The 21473-nt window shown below is 40.2% G+C and overlaps 1 protein-coding gene and 1 long non-coding RNA gene across 9 annotated transcripts in view; one reads left to right on the forward strand and one right to left on the reverse strand.

The window, feature by feature from the left end:
• PCDH15 (protocadherin related 15) overlaps positions 1 to 21473 on the forward strand; it is a 605264-nt gene that overhangs the window by 377664 nt on the left and 206127 nt on the right. For all 7 annotated transcript variants that reach the window (XM_061635350.1, XM_061635351.1, XM_061635352.1 and 4 more), the window contains 2 exons: positions 8095 to 8400; positions 9793 to 10017. In XM_061635350.1, the coding sequence (XP_061491334.1) occupies positions 8095 to 8400; positions 9793 to 10017 (531 nt within the window). The remainder of the gene's footprint in view (positions 1 to 8094; positions 8401 to 9792; positions 10018 to 21473) is intronic.
• Positions 6773 to 21473, reverse strand: part of LOC133388877 (uncharacterized) — a 59002-nt gene continuing 44301 nt past the window's right edge. For both annotated transcript variants that reach the window (XR_009763962.1, XR_009763963.1), the window contains exons 3-4: positions 9365 to 9605; positions 6773 to 8491 (exon numbers count right to left, since the gene is read on the reverse strand). This is a non-coding gene — a long non-coding RNA (uncharacterized LOC133388877). The remainder of the gene's footprint in view (positions 8492 to 9364; positions 9606 to 21473) is intronic.

Raw genomic sequence — 21473 nt, forward strand, 5'->3', positions numbered from 1 at the left:
GGAGATGGGCTGCAGCCTTTTGGCGGGCCTGGTTGCCGCGGCCTGTCCTCGGGAGATGCCACTCTGCTGTGATGATCTTTCGGCGGCTTCTGAGGGCCAGGAAGCACCCCTGCAGCTGCCGCCGTCCTACTGTCCGGCCTTTGTCTACTTCACCTTGGTGTCGGCTGCGCCCATGCCCCAGCACCTTCGGCTTCTTTGAGAAGAACTTTCCTGTGAGTTTTGACTTTGAGGGGCCTGTTAATCCCACCCTCCTCCCTTTTGGAGCTGCTGGACATTAAGATCAAGAGGGGGTGCTGCTTTTGATCATGCAAACGGACTATCACCCATACCGGTTTCTAGGCCAGTGTAGGAAGACTTACACCAGGTAGGTGGTTCTGTCAAACTGTTGTGTCCAGGTTGGGACTCAGGAACCAGACCAGTTGGTGAAAGCAAATCAGTTTTTATTAAAGTAATATCCAGACAAAGACCACGTCGTCTCATGAAGTTTCAGTACAACACATAACCTGCGACTTAGAAGAGAGTTGACAGAACAAGGAACCACTATTCCCCCTGTCCCTTAAGAAGGGGGCAATCGAGCACGAATTCTCTCACACTGCCTCAAAGTGCTCACATCCACACCCCTCCTCTCCCCCTTCTTTTGTTGCCTCTTTTGCTGTCTCCTTGTACGTGGTGAAGGGGGTGCCACTGCCCCCTCCCCTTCTGAGGACTCTGATTCAGGTATGGGGGAAAGCGGGGGGGCAAGGCCTAAACCATCTGGCTGCTTCTCCTTGCTTTTCCCTAGATCAGGAGGAGGTTGGATTCCCCCTTGCCCTCTCTCCTTCTCCAACTGCTCTAAGCTCGAAGGGGGAGGAGGCGTGGGAAGCTCACGGGAAGGATGTGTGTCTGTTGGACATTCAAGGTCTTCGCTGCCAGACAGTTCTATCTCTGAGATTCCCTCCCCCTCCTCTGTGTCTTCTTCACATGGCTCTGGCCAAATGACCCCCTCCCTCTCCTCATCTTCTGAAACATCAGGGCCCCAATCCTGCATCCTGACAGTACATCTTTTGGACCATACAGGCGAGAAGCCCTATTATTGAAACTGAGTTGGCCTCTACCTTATTGTTTAGTTTTATTGTTTAGCTTTTCGATGTTCTGATGTTTTATATGTATTTGCTTGTGTACGTCGCTCAGAGTGGCTGGGTAACCAGCCAGATGGGCGACTAATAAATCGAATAAATAAATAAATAAAATCAGCCCTGCGGAAAAGTTGACACTTTGGATGTCTCCCCACCCCATCCTCAGCTTCCTGCTACTCTACCCAAAATGGGAAGGAAAAACGAGAGAAATAACTGCACCTTTTGAAGTACACTTGCATATCTATCTTATCTGTGGCCTGGTTTGTAAACCACTATGGCTTTCTGGGCCTGCATGAACATGCAATCTCCTGGAGAGGAGCTTCCAGATGCCATCTGAACCAGGACTTGTGGTTAAGCTCTCTCATCACTAACCATGGGCTGCAGCCAAAGTTTGTTCTGGGGTGCAACTCATGGTTAGTGAGGAGAGAGCTTAACCACATGTACTGGTTCAGATGACACACTAAGACCTAAAATTTGGCTTAGCTCAATGCAGCATGGGAGCAAAAAGGACCAGAGAGAAGCAAAGTGGCTGTGAGTTCTGCTCTTGGAGCCTGCATGATCTCAATAAGCCATAATTTGGTTTACCATGCTGTGCAAACCAAGCCTATCTAGCTATCTAGCTATTTGTGGCACTCTCTGCTTTTCAAAATTTGAGCTGTTAAATTGCTGTTATCCAGGAAATAGAAGACTTTTTTACGTAAGGAATTTTTTATAAAAACAAACCAGCTCTTTTGAAAACTCTGTTTTCACCTTGTCCCTTGAGTATTATTTTTTATTTTGACTTTCAGCTAATTCAGGATATGCACTGTAGCATTTCGAAAGCCTTCATGTACTGTATCAGCTTTTCATGTAGGCTCCTTTGGAGCAAAAATTGCTCTGAACTTTTCAAGTGAAGACAACAATAATACTTCAATTTAAAAAAAAATCATTTCACTACTTTCAGGACATTTCTGCTTCCCTGATAAATTGAGGACTACATGTTTACGCAACTTAATTTGGCTGTTTAATTTTAGATAGTGATAAATCTTTCTTAATTTACTGTGGTCTTAATGGGTATATGTTGTAATCCAGTTAGCAGCTGTTTAATTACTTTCATGTAGTCCTTGTTTAAAGCAAAACTATCTGAGCACACACATTGGCTCTGCTTGTGCACATCTGTAATGGATTAAGGTTTTGACTATACAGGGTACTTGGAGTACCTCAGCTGAAATCTCTGTGATGCCTTCTGCTTTAAAAAGAAATCATATCTCTTTCTAAACAAGATTTTAACAATGTTTTAATTTAGTCTATGATTAAGTACAGGTAGCTACTTTTATTGCAGTAGTTCAGTGTAGCCACTATTGGGAGACCTGGCTAAATTCCCATCTCAACTGTGTGTTACAAGCATATTTGCTTGTTTGACCTGCCTTCCACATTTTCAGAGATAAAAGTATCCTCATCCCAAGGACCACTGTAGGAGGTTTTGCCCTTCTAATTAAGCACACTGCTGAATGCTTTTCTTCATTTGTTAAATTATTCCACAACAGCCTGTGCTGAGATTGTCCCTTTCCAACAAGAACAGGAAAGAGGAAACTCCTGACTCCATCTAGATATGACTAAGACCTGGGCCTCCAGTGACTAAACTATAGTTAACATCAGGAGTAGGCCCTGCAGAGGCTGTATTCCATCTGCCTCAATGGCTGCAGCTGCCCAGGACACTCCCCAACCCAACAGGCTTGGAAAGGGAAGGATGTAAGCCAAGCATGCTGGTGGTGATTGGTGTCATCTCTGGCAGGGGTGACACCATAGGGGAACACTTATTTGGGTCATGTCTTTGGGGTGTGATGAAGATGAAGGCTCATCCCTTTTAATTGGTTTTTAGGGCAGAATTTTATGTGTGGTGTTGATTCCTTGTTTTTTCCTCTGGGCGGGATTGTTGTGGTTTTCTCTAGACTGCTCACCAGGGTGAGAGGCTGGAGATGGTCTGGAGTGCGGTGTGTTTGTGGAAAGTGGTTTCATGCCCTTGGGGTGAGAGTAGGGTTGCCAGGCTCAGGGTCTGAGACTGATCCTGTATCTTTAGGAGAAGAAAAAGTCAACCAAGTGCAGGTGTTCTTGCCACACTGTAATGGGAAAAACCACAAGGTGGAATTCTCCCTTCTCCCTGCACAACTTTTAAAGATACAGAAGACCTTTGGTTGCCAGACCCGGCCTCCAAGAGGTCTTCTGTATCTTTAAAAGTTGTGCAGGGGGAAGGGAGAATTCCACCTTGTGGTTTTTCCCATTACCGTGTGGCAAGAACACCTGCACTTGGCTGACTTTCTCTTCTCCTACAAAACCAGTAGATACAAAATCAGTCTCAGGCCGTGAACCTGGCAACCCTAGGTGAGAGTCCAATCATGAAACTGTGCCCTTCCTAGGTGAAAGTTGTAGGGGATTGGTTAGTTTTTGTCCCAGGTGAGAGCTGGGATGTGAGTCGTATCCAGTAATTTTCTTTGTTCTCCTATCCTCTGCTGTTCCTTTGTTTTATAGAGCTGGGTCAGGGAAGTATGTGTCTTGGCCAGAGAAGAGGGTGGGTGGGACTGGGACTGCTATCCCTGTGTTGGTAGGTAGGGAGAAATATCGTAGTGGGCGAAGGTATACATGGGGGAAGAGGAGGGCTAGTTGCATCAAATTTCTTGTTCCCCTCTGCTTTGCCTGCTGTGTTTCAGAATTTGGGGGTGTTAGTCAGCCGACCCCCTGGCCTTGTGATGGTTGTGTTAAATGCCAGGTCTGCCCAAAATAAAACATCTATCATCCACGAGTTAATTGTAAGTGAGGGGGCAGATGTAGCAAGTATAAATGAAACCTGGGTAGATGAACTGGGTGCCCCAGTGCTAACCCAGCTGTGTTTGCTTGAGTACTCACAGCACATTCCAGGTCAAAGGGACAGGGAGGGGAAGTTGCAATTATCCATTAAAATTTCATCTCACTCACCAGGAGACCACTCTGCACTGGGTCTTTGGGATTGTTTGTGGTGTTGGGCCAGAGAGACAGAACAAGGATGTTGTTAGTGTACAGTCCACCCTGCTGTGCTACAACCTCCCTAACCAAGCTCGCAGAGGTAATCTCAGATGTGGTGTTGAAACACCCTTTCACAGTGGTGTTAGGGACTTTGATCTCCATGCTGAAGCTGCCTCAAATGAGCCACAGAGCAGATTGCTAATACTTTGTTGACTGGGGTGGTGTGTCCCTGCAGTGGTGCATCCCTTTCTTTAGAGGACCTTCCTGGACCCAAAAGTGTTAAACAACTATGGCCCAATGGCAAATATCCCCTTTTAGGGCAAAGTGCTGGAGAGGGTAGTAGCAGTTCAGCTTCAAGCATCTTTGGAGGAAATTGATTCCTTGGATCCAGTCCAGTCTGGCTTGAATCCTGGCCATGGCACTGAAACTGCCTTGGTCACCCTGGTTGATGATGTCTGTCAGGAGATAGGTAGAGGGAATGCCTCTCTGCTCATTCTCCTTGATCTCTCAGTGGCTTTTGATATTGTTGAGTGTCTCAGGGAGCTGGGGGTTGAGGGCACTGTGCTTCAGTGGCTCTGATCATACCTCCAGGGCCACTTCCAAAAATAGCCTTATGGAGGCTACTGTTCGACACCATGGTCCTCTGGTGTTCCACAGGGTTCCATCTTGTCCCCCGTGCTAGATATGAAGCTTCTGGGAGATGTCCTCAGGAGACAGAGGTGTTAATGTGTTCAGAGTTCTAATGTCTGAAAGGAACTCCAAGGGAAATGGCTTGTTGTGGATGGGTTGCACTCCCCTTGAAGGAGCAGGTCCACAGCTTGGGGATACTCCTGGGTCCAACATTGTCATTGGAGGCTCAGGTGGCTTTAGTGTCTAGGAGTGCAGCTCCAGCCACCAGCCCTTTTGCACCAGCTTCAGTCTCTTTTGGTCAAAGATGACTTGGCCACAGTACTCCATGCTCCGGTAACGTTCAGATTGGATTATTGCAGTGCACTCTATGTTGGCTGGCCTTGAAGACAACTCAGAAGCTTCAACTGATCCATAATGCAGCAGCCAGATTACTGGCTGGGTTCCCTTTGGATCTTACATAACACCTTGTTTAAAACAGCTGCATTGGTTGCTGGTTCGTTTCTGGGCCCACTGAAAGGTGCTCATGTTAGTGTTTAAAGCCCTAAATGACGCAGGTCCCCAAAATCTGGAAAATTGCCTCCTTCTCTACAGACCCTCTCGAGTGTTGAGATAAGCAGAGGGGCCCTTTTGGTAGTTCCACCACCCTCAGAAGCTCAGGGTGGTGGTGGCCCAGGAGAGGGCATTCTCTGTGGGATCCCCTAAGTTGTGGAACTCCTCACAGAGTTTGGTTTCAAGTTTGGTTTTTGTGAGTGGTTTCACTCCTGTCCTTCTTAAGGCAGTTGGGTGATGCCATACATCAAGGAAGTATCCATTACCTCTGAGGTTCCCACTCCTGTCAGATTTCAAAAGCCAAGAAGGGCAATGACCAAGAGAACAAGTAGTAGGTCTCAGCCCTCCATGCAGCTTAACTACATCCTCAGGTTCCACAAACTGAAAAGTATCCAAAATAACATGACCAAACAGCACCTGGGCTCATCTATCTTTGACTCTGCCAAAACTATTTAAGAAAGAAAGAAAGAAAGAAAGAAAGAAAGAAAGAAAGAAAGAAAGAAAGAAAGAAAGAAAGAAAGAAAGAAAGAAAGAAAAGCCTCTATTTTATTAATTGTGGCTTCTAAAAATGTAAGACCCCCCTCTAACCCACCCCCCAAGAAAGTAATCTGAATTTATTTAGCCCACCCTCAAATGGGACCATGAAGATTGGGAAGCACTTTCTGATCAGTCCTAGAAAAATGGTGGCCACCACAAAAAACAGGTTTTTCTCCTCTACAGTGTGACAGCCCTTCAGGTATTTGAAAAGTACAATAATGTCCCAACCTCAGTCTTCCCTACTGCAGCCTAAATGTGCCTTCAGCTCCTTCAGTCTTTCCTTGTTGTTTTACATACTGTCTATATCCTCCTTAAAGTGCAGCATCCAGAAGTGATCTCGTTCAGTAGCGGCTGGTAACATTTTGGAGGGTTTTCAGTAGGCACTGAAATGACAGCACAGATGATGCGTGTCTAATGTTTAAGGTGGGGAAATTCTAAATGGTAGGTGCAAATTCTTATATTGTACAGAATGGACCTCCTGGTAAGATGGTATCAGCAGGAGACCCTCACCTGCAGAGCGCAGTGATTGAATTAATATATGAGTGAAATGAACTTTCAGGTACCTGGTCCCAAGCTGTTTAGCGCTTTATACATCAAAACCAGAGCCTTGAACTTAGCCCAGTAGCTAATTGGCAGCCAGATGCTGCCTGCCCATGGATAGAGACAAAGTAATTGTTTTAAATGTGTGCCTCTTACTCTGTTCTTGGTGCACAGATTCTATTCTAGCAGCAGTATATCAAGGAGCATCTTTCAGATCTTTGAACCTTAACACTAATATTGAAGTAGCAACAGTAGGCACCACATCGTCATCCACAGTAAGAAGTTCTCTCCAAGGATGTGTTAACCATCAGACAGAAATAAAGCTAAAACCATTACTGTTTATAGTGTTGATGTAGTACAAAAGGGAAACAAGTGTGCGTTTTTTATTAACAATTTTAATTAACTTTTAATTGATTTCCATGAAGATAAATGGTTTCATTATCATGCTTCACACTGAGCACCATGGCAGGATATTAAATGTCTTTAGAAACTTCCTGACAGTAGTGCTGATAACCAGGAACCTTTATGTTATGTAACATCTTGTGGGATATGATCTGCAGGCTCTTTTATAAATGTGCACAAATGAAAGTCCCTTAGTCTAGTGGACATTCATTTTACTTAAGTGGGCAAAGTTGCTACCCCTTCATTTATTTAAAGTGAATAGAAGAGGTTGTATGGTATCAGGTCTGCTGATATTCTGAATTCTGCCCTGCCTCCCGATCTACCTGGCCTCCTCTAGATATCCAAGGCATGGCTTTAGGTCAAGGAGTAGAAATACCTATGGGTTCAAGCAGGAATAGAAGCAGACTGAAGATAACAGAGTCAAGGATTTCATTCATGCTAGTCTCTGGCAATCCCCAGTAGAAACCAATAACTCCCAACAGAAAGTGGGAGCAAGCAGAGTTTTCTTTTTTGCAATTCAGGAGATTCAGGAAAAAGTAAGGACTTCGATATAGCACAGTGGGGAGGAGAGCCTGGCTGAGAGTCCAGAGTCTGTGAGTTCAAATCCACACTCATGTCTCCTGGGTGTCAAGGGCCAGCTAAAGATCACTCCCACAGTGAGTGGCTCAGGGGTTACGTGCCCTGCCACCTGTGCAGCCATGGGCAAGCTGCATAGTCCCAAGGAGCCCAGTTGCCCCCCAGCTGGCAGTTGCAGACAAGAAAGAGGCTGGCTTGTGCAGCTGTGGCAAGCTGAGCAGTCCCTAGCCAGCTGGAGAGGACTAGCTTCAGAGGGAGGCAATGGGAAACCCCCTCTGAATACCGCTTACCATGAAAATAGGGTAGCCATAAGTCAGGATTGACTTGAAGGCAGTCCATTCCCATTTTTTTTTAGGAAGTGTCTGAATATGGATTATTGTGACAGCCACTGCTAATTTAAGATGAACTGTTTAACTGCTACTTGCAGGAGTGGACTTGCTACCCTTCGTCTCAATACCTGATGTATGTTCACTTTGATCCTACTTGAATTTAAATTGCTTCTCCCGGTTTTAGAGTCTTTAGTAGCCAGGTGGCTAAGCTGGCTTTTTTTGCAGAATTGCATTTGCCTGGGACTTTCAGTGACATTGCTGTTTGGAATCTGGATTCCTGTCAAAGACATTTTGATCAATAGCCCTGAATGTCCTCACTTTCTTAGAGTTGCAGGGTTATGAATTTAATATCAAAGAAGCTGGCTTTCCTCTATTGACCTGAAGAGGGCCTCCTTGTGCTACAAGCTCCTGATTATATATTTTTTCTTACCTTTTAGGCTACTGACCCCGATGCTGGAGTAAATGGCCAAGTCCGTTATAGTTTAGCAAACTTCAACCATCTTTTTCGCATAACATCCAATGGCAGTATTTACACCTTAGTGAAGCTCAACAGAGAAAAAAGGGACTATTATGAACTCATTGTTGAAGCAACAGATGGAGCTGTGGATGCCCGTCGTACCACATTAACTCTGGGAATCAAAGTTCTGGATATTGATGACAACAGTCCTGTGTTCACAAATTCCTCCTATACAGTGACTATTCCTGAAAATCTGCCCCCAGGCACTGGCTTCCTACGTTTAGAGGTAAGAGAGACCTGAGTTCCATGGATATTGTCACCTAAGCAGAATGTGTCTTAATCAGATTGTGCCAGACTTGATCCACCCAGTTGGCTATCTGTTAAAAGAAAACATTAAAATTACTTGAGAGTGAGTGGGAAAAACTAAAAGTCTTGATCATTCATTTCTGGGATTTATATTAAGTTTTTAACCTACAAAAGGCAGACTATAACACTGGCAGACTTCATAATAAATTAATTAAAAGAAAGAAAGAGAATCAATATTTGAAATTAGATTAATACTGAAATACTTTTGGGCACCATTAGATCTTCTTCCCCATCACAAAATAGTGCATTGCAAAATTGAATTTCTGAATTATGACTCCTTATTAATCTCAGCATCTCTTCGAACTTAATAGGCCAACCTAACGGAGCCTAACTTCTTTCTTATGATACTAAAACAGTAAACTATAACTGTACTCCAGCAATGGGGAACCTCTTCCCTGGCAGGTGCTGTTGGACTCCAACTCTCCTCAGCCCCAACCAGCATGCCTCATTACTAGGAATAGCAGGAGTTGTAATCCAGCAACATCTGGAGGGCTACAAGTTCCCCATCCCTGCTGTACTATAAGGACCTGTTACTTCAGCAACTTGTTTTAGCTTATTTATTTCCATGATTGTAAGCAAAGCTTTATATTAGCAAGAGGCAACATCATCATCCAGGAGTCTGAATGTGCTCAGATAAGATCATGGATTTGTTGATGTGGGCAGACATTGACATATAGGCATGAAATGAATGAGGAAGCTATTGTAGATAGAGGAGCTCCATATGTGTATTCAAACTCTTGCACTACAGACAGGTTGCCTGCAATCCAGTGCAAAATGCTTCCTCTCCACCTCCAACCCAATTTTTCATGCCAAGCCACAAAACTGAAAAATTGCTTTTAAAAATTTGGACTTTTAAAACACAGGGCAAAAAGAGTTCCCCATACCCCTCTGTCCAACTGTAGCTGCACAGTGAAGGATTGTAATAGAGCAGGACTGATTTAGTGATCAAGCTCCTGGAGAGGAAATGAAGGACTGTATACGTAGGCATATTGGTCTTCTATTCCAAGGTAATGGCCAGTGGGTACCAAGGGATGGGATGGTAGAGAGGAGACTTCCGTACGTCGTTGTGGCAATTTCTCCATTTGTGTAGGCCTATGTTTTCATGGAGGTATTGTGCCTACAGTTCTGAAGGAGAAAAGTGTGTGTATTAGGATTTTTTGTATTGCAGTCATCTTGCTAATATATACTTAAATGATTATGCAGATAAAGTTGAAATAATAATAATAATTTTTGGCCTCCAAGGTTTCTTTCTTATGAAATCTGTGTACGCTATCTTTGCTGTAAGCCAAACCATGTTCTTTATTTCCTCTAGGCTACAGATATTGATCTTGGAGCCAATATTACCTATGGAATACGAACCCGGGAAGTGTTGCAGTTTTTTTCATTGAACAAATTTACAGGGGACCTATCACTTATAAAGTCCTTGGATTTTGAGTCATTTTCTGGCACAGATGCAACGTTCACATTTTTAGTGGAAGCTTTCGATATTGGGGGAACAATGCCTCCAGGCCTTGCTACTGTCACTGTGAGAATAAAGGTAAGAGTTTAAAACAAAAAATCTTATCTGCTACGTGGTGCCATTAAACAGAGACCCAAATATATGTTTGCAATGGCAGACACCCAAGAGAAATTCTCTTCTCTCCCCTATAGTTTTCTAATGTTCGTTCTCTTTTATTTGCATATGTCTGTAGACTTTATAGCAGGAGCTTGTTCACTTTTAAAGTGTATAGTACTAAGAAATATAATTGCTTTGCAAATGTACATAATTATAGAGCTATGCCTTGGCTCATATATTTGTGAGTTACAAAATTGGATTGGTGAACCCTTTAAAATCCCTCAACCATTGAAATAAATGCTCAACAAAATTGTTTGCCACAGAAGCAACATCTATATTTCAGTTTAAATTCGCATAAACCCATAGTTTTATGAGCCTCACTTATGGATGAAATGCTTGTACATGCTATAGTAGAACTGCAATTTCTGCTGTCATGAGGCTCCAGCTCTCCAAAAGAAATGACTGTGTGCTTTTGTAGTATAAATATTTCTTTGTTCGTAATTGTACTGTGAAATCTGGTTACTTTATTCTTACTGCTTTTAAAGGCCACTTTAGACATTAAATTGTTAGATATATAATCAAGATATTGTAAGTGTAATGGCAGCAATATCAAATATGAATTCTTGCAAAAAGTGTACGCTGTTCAGGGAATTGTGATTGGCTGCAGTTCATTGCTGAGATGTGTCCATTTTTATTCTCTCAGTTTCTCATTTTTCCAATCTCAAATTTAGTTCCCCACCTTTCTGCAGCAATTTGTGAGGTTTTTTAAAATCCTCTGGAAAATTCTCCAGCATTTTAATGTGAATATCTCCTAATAAACAGATTTTTGTACGCAGTTTGGACTAATGTACATATTTTCGCAAGCAATTTCTCAACGTACAATGCATTTTTGTATGTTTTCACTAATATTTTCAGTTTAATGCGCACTTTCCTCTATGCATTTTTTAAAACATTGTTTGGAAAACTGCATCGCAAAATTTGGATAAGTGTGACTTTGAAGGATGTTCTGGTTCTTATATTGTTTTGGAAAGTGAAAGTATGATAGATTTGCCTTTAAGTGTGAACTGAATCTCATTTCTCCCCCATCCCTAGTCTTTGAGTATGATTTTGTTGGATACAGCCCAATTAACTGTAGATCTGTGCTATCTTTTAAATGAGTTTTTTAATCCTCTGAAAAAAAATTGTTCATTTTTTTAATCATAATTTGAACGCATGGTATTGTTCTCACACTCTCATGAAATCCCAATTGTTGCATTCTCTTCCTGGATTGACCCTGCATTTCACAATATTTCTTCAAACAGTGACAGCAATTCTAACTTAAGGTCGAAACATAAATGTATTATTTTCCTCTATTATGGAGTAGTTAGAGCAAACTGCATCTAAACTCTCAAATTTCAGATGCAATTACAGCCTTAAAGTCCTTTGATTTCTTAGCATGGTCAAGAAATTATTCTAAAAATAGCACATGAATAAAAACAATTGCAATGAGGAAAACATGAAGGCATGATGATTAAGAATATAATGATGTCAAGAACTAAGCATATAAAGAGCAGTCAACCCATTCTGATTCTTTGTAGTTATGGGAATTTTAATCTTTGTATGGAGCTTTTCTGGATGTAAGGACTTTCCAAGAGCCCTGAATTTGCCACAAAATAATCACTGAAGAGAAAAGGAACAGTGGGGACATATGTGTACGTACTAAAGTGGACAAAGACCGATATTCAGTCAATGACTGAATTGTCTTTAAAAGAGTGTTTAGCAATGGCCCACTAGCCTTATGCAAACATGTTCTGTCCTCCTGCCATTCCACCCTTCTTGGCATGCCATGATGGTAAATTTCCTGGGTTCAATAACCATCATTTCCCATAATGTCTGAAACAGGAAACTATAGTTATTTACATAGAAACCAACCCAATGTTTTTGTCAACCCAAAACATTGGTTGCTAGCACCTCAGAAACATTGTAGGAGGTAAAAGTGTTTCCCAGAATGAGATAGAAGTGAAATATTGCTTGCTATAAAAGTGAAATATTGCTTGCTATAAAAATGAAATATTCCTTGCTATTAGCAGTTATATTTAGGGTTTGTGATCATAATTTGTTTTAGTAGTTTGTGCAAAGACAACAGGATCTAGTATTAGAAGTTATTGTATACCTTTCTTAATAAATTATTATTATGACATTTCTGTACATGCCACCCCGCTTTTGTCTGTCTCATGCTTTGTAATGTGAGTAGAATTGTGCAAATGAACTTGCCTAACCAAATCTCACTGCCTTGTATACTAAGGGAGAAACAACAGGTGGAAAGGCTGCTACCATCTTTCAAAACACGTGCATCCTTATCCATACATGAATTTACATCCATGAAAATGTAATGGGAATAGGCCTTCCAATGAAGACAAACTCTGTACCATTTTAAAAGGAGGAGTTTGTTGCTAAATGTATTTGCCATGGAGTGATCTGACATGGTGACCAAAAGAGTTTGACTCTGTTCCTTTTCTGCCGCTGCTGCTGAACTAAGGTTTAGATTAGTAATACCTTTTACTAAGGGCCAAGTTACATGTTATGACCAACATGTGGAGCGTACTTAACATTTGACCGTATGACAGCTGTTACTGTGCAGAGAGGAATTCTCATACAGAAACTCAACATGGAAGGCTGACATATGAAGTGATTGGCAACCATAGATATACACTCATTGTAAGTGTTCTCTTTGCTATCCTGGAATTATTATAATACCATGCTGTTACGCTATAACTATTTATTTGTTATTTTTATTTTTTTTATAAAAAAATTGTATACCACCATTTCATTAAATGGAATGCTTTAAAAGAAATGGGCTGCCACAGCATCTGATTGTCCTGATGCGCAACCTATACTCTGCACAAGAGGCCACTGTAAGGACGGAATATGGAGAAACCGATTGGTTCTCCATCGGAAAGGGTGTGAGACAGGGGTGTATTTTATCACCCTATTTATATAATCTATATGCAGAACATATCATATGGAAAGTAGGATTGGACCAAGATGAAGGTGTGAAATTCGGAGGGAGAAATATCAATAATTTAAGATATGCAGACAATACCATACTACTTGCAGAAACCAGTAATGATTTGAAATGAATGCTGATGAAAGTTAAAGAGGAAAGCACAAAACCAGGACTACATCTGAACGTCAAAAAGACTAAAGTATTGACAACAGAAAAATTATGTAACTTTACAGTTGACAATGAGGACATTTAACTTGTCAAGGATTATCAATACCTCGGCACAGTCATTAACCAAAATGGAGACAATACTCAAGAAATCAGGAGAAGGCTAGGACTGGGGAGGGTAGCTGTGAGAGAACTAGAAAAGGTCCTCAAATGCAAAGATGTATCACTGAACACTAAAGTCAGGATCATTCAGACCATGGTATTCCCGATCTCTATGTATGGATGTGAAAGTTAGACAGTGAGAAAAGCAGATAAGAGAAAAATCAACTCATTTGAAATGTGGTGTTGGAGGAGAGCTTTGCGGATACCATGGACTGTGAAAAAGACAAATCATTGGGTGTTAGAACAAATTAAACCAGAACTATCACTAGAAGCTAAAATGATGAAACTGAGGTTATCATACTTTAGACACATAATGAGAAGTAATGATTCACTAGAAAAGATAATAATGCTGGGAAAAACAGAAGGGAGTAGAAAAAGAGGTAGGCCAAACAAGAGATGGATTGATTCCATAAAGGAAGCCACAGACCTGAACTTACAAGATCTGAACAGAGTGGTTCATGACAGATGCTCTTGGAGGTCGCTGATTCATAGTGTCACCATAAGTCGTAGTCGTCTTGGAGGCATATAACAACAACAAATATAATTTAAAACATCAAAGCGGTTTACAACACGTTAAAAACAACAACCATGGAATAAAAACATGAAAAATATAATAACAAAGGTCAACTGTTATATAACTTCTGCCTGTGCATGTTTTTATTTTGGATGTTATTGTATTTCATATCACTTCTCCTTTTAGAAATGATAATACTGATGTTTATCATCTGATCAGTTTAAGATGAGATCTCTAATGTATAGTGGCTTGGTATTCCTTGTCCGTGAACTGTGATCCTGGTGGTGGATTGTACTATAGAAACAAGTGCACTCAAGCCACAGCTGTCAGCATTGCTCAAAGTATGACTTTGAGAGTGAATATATCTCACTTAAACCACTTGTACCAATAAGCAGTTCATTACTGGACCATTGTTAGACAATAAAGAAACTTTCAGGTTGAATCTTTCAGGGGACTATATTGTAGCCACTGCTATTTTGCTCAAAGTGTCTCTCTATTAAAAGTATCACCTGGGATTTTGTTTATGTTCAAGACCCATCAGTACCAGCCCTGGCTACTGCATTCTCTACAAGTTTCAATTTTTAAAACAATTGTTATTTCTAGCTCTATATCTAAGCTAAAGGCATTATAAAGAAAAGTCTGAAGCTACCATCCTATCACTTTTAAATCACTTGTCTTATTTTATTTATTTCTTTTCTTCATTCTTCCAACAGTTGTATTGCAGAGCTTTATAAAAGTCATTTGGAGGCACCTTTGCAGTAGTCAGAGTTTGGGCATCAACTTGAACTATGGCCTAATGCATACTGTAAGGCTGAACAGATGGAAAGTGTGGTTATCATATGATGAGCCATCTATAAGTTCATCTTTTTATGGCATCACATTTTTTCCCCATGCCCAGGTCAGGAATCTAAGCTTTTACAGTTGCTTAGAAAAAGCTGCCTAGTTTAGATGATGGCCCATTACACGTGAACATCGCATGGTGGCAAAGGCCATGTAGATTTATGAAAAATAGTCTCCCCACGGCAGTTGTGACATGTGGCCTGAATATTATTTGTCAAAGCATGGATTACTGAGCTTGCAGGAATCTTCTACTAGTTTGACTTTGTGCCAGTTCTTGACATGTGTGAGGCTACTTCCAGATATGTCTCCAAAAGACAGACAGTATGTACAAAAACATTACATGGTCCAACCCTCTTGGGTGACTACAGTTGGGGTATCCTTTTTTTAAACTCCTTTTCCCAAGGGAGCATGTTTCAGCGGACATGTGGGTTTTTTTATATTCCAAAGAAATGTTAGGTTCTCAAATCAGTACCAAAACACTGTGTCATACTGTGTATGCACAGTTTTCTCTTCATTTGTTCATTCGTTATCTTTCTTCCACCTCCCAAAACATATCTTCTCACAGACCCCATTTGATGACTTTGTTGCCTGATATACACAGTATTTTTTCCCCTTTATTCTATTTTCCTTTGGAGAAAAGAAATGCAGAGGCACACTGGGCAGTGTGTGCAATGAGAAGCTTTAGCAGATGTCAGACTCCTGAACTTCACTTTGGTGTTTAATTGTCTGCGTAAGCCTTTTATTGCCTCATATACTTCAGCATGAACAATATCCCTTAATTTAAATAATTAGCTTCTTTAAGGGCTTGCTGAACATTAAATGTGAAAAAGAGGCTGTTGTACCATGTTAACAACAGTACTGCAATTTCTTTAAGGTCTGCTTAGTTTAAAAAGAAAAAATAGCCAAGTGACAATTTCCAAGTATCATAAGAGAAGTGGGCAAAAATTGCAAGGGGAATCCAAAAAAGTTTTCATAAAAAGGCAAAGACTTTTTTTTTTGAAGCAAAATCAGCTACCCTAATACCCAGTCACTACCTTGCACTTTGTTTTCTGATTGTACTTACTATATTGTCAGATGTGCTGCTGTGGTAGACCACTCTCGAAATAATGTGTGAAAAGCTTGAGGGAAGGGCCATAGCGCTGTGTTAGATAGAGCACATACTTTGCATGAAGACATTCAGTGCCCAGCCTCTCCAGGTAGGACTGGGAAAATCTACTGCTTGAAACCCCGAAGAGCTGGTGCCAGTCACTGCAGTCAATACTGAGCCAGGTGGGCCGAAGGTCTGACTTGCTATAAGACAGTTTTCTCTGTTCATCCCAGCAGACATTGTGTTGTGGTGGCAATGAAAGTGTCGCTGGACGTTTCAAAATAGAGTGCGGAAATACTCCCTCCTTCCTCCATCTGAACAGATTGGAGGGGAGTTACTTAGGCTGCAGGCATACGCAACAAGGGAATAGGTTTGGACTCAAGCCATGAAACAGCATTGCAAACAGTTGTGAGGGAGGGGAGAATGATCGTGAATAAGACTGGTAATATTTCATGAAATTACATGGTTCTCTGATCATCAATCATTACTTTTAAACCAAAAAAATAGAGCTGAGCTTTTTTAAAAAAATTGTTCCAATATATAATTTTCCTACAGATGCCATAGAATGTTTAGAAGGAAATTTGAATGTCTACTAGCAGGCATTTGTTACAATTTTTCAAGCAGATCTGTTTTCATTACAATGGTCATTTTCCACTGTATTGGTGAACCAACTGCACCGACTTCAATCACTTTGTAATCAGTTGCTTGACTCATTGCAAACTCCTTACTGTTTAATATCCCTCCCTCAAGGCAGATGTGTTTAAACAATAAATGTGGAAATAACAGAGGATCATTTTCCTAACAAGATGCTCATTTAGATTCATCCATTCCAATAATAGATCCAGACAATTCCACTGACCACAAAATTTTAAGTGACATTTGCAGCAGTAGCAGCCCATGTGGTGGCATATAGCCACACTTCTGACATTAGCTGCAGCCTACCTGGGTGGGGTTGGGGCAGGGTAGGGAAGCAACAAGGTTGGGGATGCAGGGGCACACTGCAGAACCAATCTGGTGCTCCTGCTAGTGCACCTATTCAGCTCCAACCTCGCCACCCCATCCTAGATCTGCCCAGGTAAGCTGCAGTGACACCAATGTTGGTAACATGGCTCCTCTTGACCACATGAGCTGCTAATGCTTAGTAGTCAGTCCCATTTCTAATATTGCAGCTAGCTTTAAATGTAATAAAATCCCAATGTAGAGTGAATGTGGAAGATTTTTCAAAATGCCATGCAAATAACTGCTGGGAAACTGCATAGTCCCATCTGTTCACCTGTTACTTCATCTATGCAGTTATGACTATGGTACTATTCAGGTAGAGTTTAGGCTGCAATCCTGTGCTCACTTACCTCTGAGCAAACCTCATTGAAATCAATAGGGCATACTTCTGAGTAGACATGTGCAAGATTGTGCTCTAAAGCACAGAGGAAGCAAATACATTTTCCAATTTAAAAAAGAAAAACTTTTGAAAATATGTGTGTAGGTAATCCCAAAAGGATGGGGGTTGGACTCGATGGCCTTGTAGACCCCTTCCAACCCTACTATTCTATGATAACTTTACATTTTTTGAAATCATCCATAAATTGCTATGTGTTAATTATGTAAATAAATTATAGAATCATTATATGCTTCTGCCTTCCCACTATGCTTCACCTTCAGTCTGTTGTTTTTTTTAATGACGACAATGATGGCTGTGATGGTACTGTTCTGTTCTGGCTTAATTATTTTATTGTATTCTTGTGAAGTGTAATCCTTCATAAGAAGTACTCAGAAAGAAGTGCCACTGAGATCAATGGGGCATACTCCCACGCAAATATTTATAGGATTGCACGCTTAGCATTGTTTTTAAACCACCTTCAGCATTCTGTTGGATTTGAAAGGCAGAGTAAAAATCCCATAAATAAATTGGTGATGGTAGAAGTATAAATTCCAGAGAAGTTCCTGAGAACTTTCCAGGAAACCCATCCAAGACATCCTGAACACATTACAGAAACGTCATTAAAGATAACTCATTTTCTTAATTAGGAACACTAATGGGAAAGGAAGTGAGTTCAGAAAAGCTGCTTGGGAGTTTTTAAGCCACATTTCATCATGTTTAGTTGCTCAGAGCAAAGAACTCAGTGATTGCATGCCTGGGCTATTATTTACTGTTTGGTTTAAAATGAAATAGAAACAGTTTAGTAGTTCTGTTTCTTAGCAGAGTATATATTTTGCAAAGCGGAATGAGAATTAACCAGCCCACCTTCCCCTCATACAGACTAGCTGAATAAAAACAACAGAGACAGTTGTCTTTGGTAAAAAATATTAAGAATGTTTACTCACAACCTTTCATATGTTCAGGAAACATAAGTTCTAGCTTGGAGAGAAAAGATAGAAGCAGGTAGTAGATTTTAGTCCATGATTGGGATGATCTGGGAGATCTAACTGCTTGCAATCCCTCTAAGCGCTATTTCCATGCAGACCCCATTGAAAAAGTCAATAACCAGTTGGCCAGTTTTCAGTATCCTCACATTCTTTCTCCCTGTCTCTAGAATGCATGTCCCACTGTATCCTTCACTGACCTTGTGTGTGTTTGTTTAACATATTTGTTTCCTCTTTTGCAAAGCTAATGTTACCTTCTTACAGAATATACTCTTTTATATATATATATATATAAATATATATATAAATATAAATATATATATATAAATGATTTGTCAGTTAATATCTTGATGGAATGGTATTGGCAGATCTTGCTAGAGCCAAGTCAACAGCTCTGCAATAGGGATGGCTTCAGGAAATCTGGTCTAGCAGTCTTTATTTTCATTGTGACATAATTTCAAGGCTAGGCACACAGAGTTCAGAATATGTAGTCAGAATTCCTCCTATATTGCACTCTTCGTGTAAGCATGAAATTTCGAATGAAAAACATGACTTTTCTTTATTGCTTTCAGAGTCTATCTACTGAAATCGAACCATGAAATCAGAAATACAACCTAATAATAATACTATGTATGTAAGGTATAAATGCCACGCCTTTGAATTTTAATCAACAAAAACAATATGCAAATAACAATAGAAGAATTTGCATAGTAATATTTGACTTTGTGTTGTGAAACAGCATTAATCTGTTTAAATGTTTGGAAAGGAGCAACCCCTTGAGAACTATGATAATTATAGATCTAGGGGTCTCGTGTGGGTACTAGTCTTCTTAATCAATGGAAAAGATGATACCATAATTCAAAATCCTAATACAAATCATTCTTTGAAACAAAAACTTGTACACTTAGGATACTGCATCAAACGGATTACCATTTGCATTATTTTCTTCAGTTTAGTTGAATTTTTAATAACGTAGTGTTTGCATGAGACACAGACAACAAAGTAATATTAAATATCTAAGATGAAGAAAATAATGGAAATGGCAATCAGCTTAAATATATAGTTAACACGTGAAATCATTTTCATCTGTGTTGTAAGTCTAGTAACTGTATATTTCATAGTTCAGTTCAGTGAGAGATCAGCTGCACGAGGTTGTTAAAAATTGAGAATGTTGAACGTGTCATCCCTTTAGTCTATCATGATTTACATGTTTAGAATTTAGTCTTGCATTGTGTGTGAGATGTAGTCCACTTGTTGCAACATATATTTGTCACCATTGGGTATGATCCAAAGACTATATACTCTAATGGGCCCTGTTCCTAGCTATGGCAGATGTTCTTCAGCCATCAAGCATTCTTCTCCATGCCTTTGTGGATGAGTGACTTCGCTGGAGGACATGAAAACTGTATTACTGAATCTCCCAAGAATTTAAAATGATTTAATTATCTACAAGTATTCATACTGATTCATCTCACATACGCAGTGTACAGTGTAGGTTTCCTCTTTTTCCTCTTGTAGGATTACAAAGCCTTCTTTAAAATAAATTGCAGGCTACACACCCATAACATTTCATTTAGAGAAAATAGCTGCACTTTTAAAGCTATCATTTTACCTAATTTTGGTTGTTCATATATACATTCAAACTGTGTATCCTTTTCCTCTAACTAAATTACTATCATATCTAACTTTTCCAGGCCCTTCATGGAATACTCCAAAGATTATTTCAGTAACTTTTTACTAATAGTGAACTTTACAAGGGATTAAGAGCAAAGCTACCAATCAGCAAAATCATGCGGTAAAATGCTTCCTGAACTTTACTACTTAAAACTAAAGGTGTAGGATTGGATTTTTTAAATGCTTTCCCACACCCTCTTCATAATGTATTAGTTTTGTACATGTTGGGATGCTTATTTAATGTAGGGTCTCATTCAAAAATATAGGACAACACCTGCAGTCTGAAGTCATACAGCAGAAGTTGCCAATGTGGTGCCCTCCAGAAGCTGATGCCCTGCCAAACCCATCATCCTTAACCATTGGCTGTGATGCCAGGGTCTGATAAGAGTTGGAGTTGAACAGGTTCTGGTGGGCATCACACTGGCAACCCCTGCAAATGAGACGTTTCAGATATTCTCTTTGTGAAAGTGTCCCTCAGGACACTGAAGGATCATTGTGTATATATGAAATAGAAATCCAACTTTAAGTCCTATTTATTTCACTCAGATTTACTTCCAAGTAGCTATGTTTAGAATTGCATATTAAAGCTGAAATCTTATACATATTCTCCAGGGAATAAATCCCATGGAACTAATTGGGGTTTATCTGGCTTGGTATCTATAGGATTCACTGCTAGAGTGCTTCCACACTAAGTGTTTTGTGTGGAAATGCCATGCTTCACTTTTTACTGGATATCCACACAACATCATCATCCAGTCTTTATCACCCTGTATTTTTACTTGGGGTTCTTCCATCTTGTTTTCAAAAGTATTGAAGAGTAGCAAATTCTTCACAGGTGTAGATGCCATTTGTGCTATGAATCCATCTTTTTATAAGGGCGGAGTTTTGACATCTCCAGTTATGCATAGGGAAAGTGAATCTATCATAACCTTTGCAATGGATACATTTTTCTGAGCTTTTAACCAATATTTTAATTAGTGCTAAAAGACCATGTTTTTAAAAATAATAATTTTTAAAAGGTTAACATTACAGCATTATGGATGGTGTTATAGCTCTGTACATCTATCTGTCATCTATCTATCTAGCCAGAATAATGTTTTAGTGCTAATTAAAAAAGTAAATGGGGTCACGAAATGATGCCCACCACATAGTGCAAAGTAGTTGTGTATTGGGCTTCAAATGGCCCCACCCACAGCAATGTCACACCAACTAATGTGGATGAAACATAGCAGGATGTACACATAGAAAAAATGTTTAATTTAGTTTAGATTTTTAGCTCATCCTATCCTGGGGTTCTAGAATGATGACTGCCTTATTATTATTGTTATTTTTTTATTTAAAAGGTTCTATTAGCTCAAATACATCTGTGCTGCTTCCAGATGGGTGCCTCCTAGAACTACCCAATAATTGCTCTTCCAGGGTAAGCTACAATTGAATTGCAGTTGGATTTCCACACTATCAGGAGTATTGACCTTTTTTGTCCATTGAAGGATGTTGCTAATTGTACAACTTTTCCCCGTCAAATTCTTTATGTTAAAAAAGCTGGTGTTAGGACAAAAAACTCTTTGCCTTTCAGCTTTTTAAGTGACGTCGTATTTGTTTGTTTGTTTGATTTATATCCCGCCCTTCTACCCACCAGTAGCCCAGGG

The sequence above is a fragment of the Rhineura floridana genome, chromosome 7 (genome assembly GCF_030035675.1).
Source record: "Rhineura floridana isolate rRhiFlo1 chromosome 7, rRhiFlo1.hap2, whole genome shotgun sequence".
NCBI classification, from domain to species: domain Eukaryota; kingdom Metazoa; phylum Chordata; class Lepidosauria; order Squamata; family Rhineuridae; genus Rhineura; species Rhineura floridana.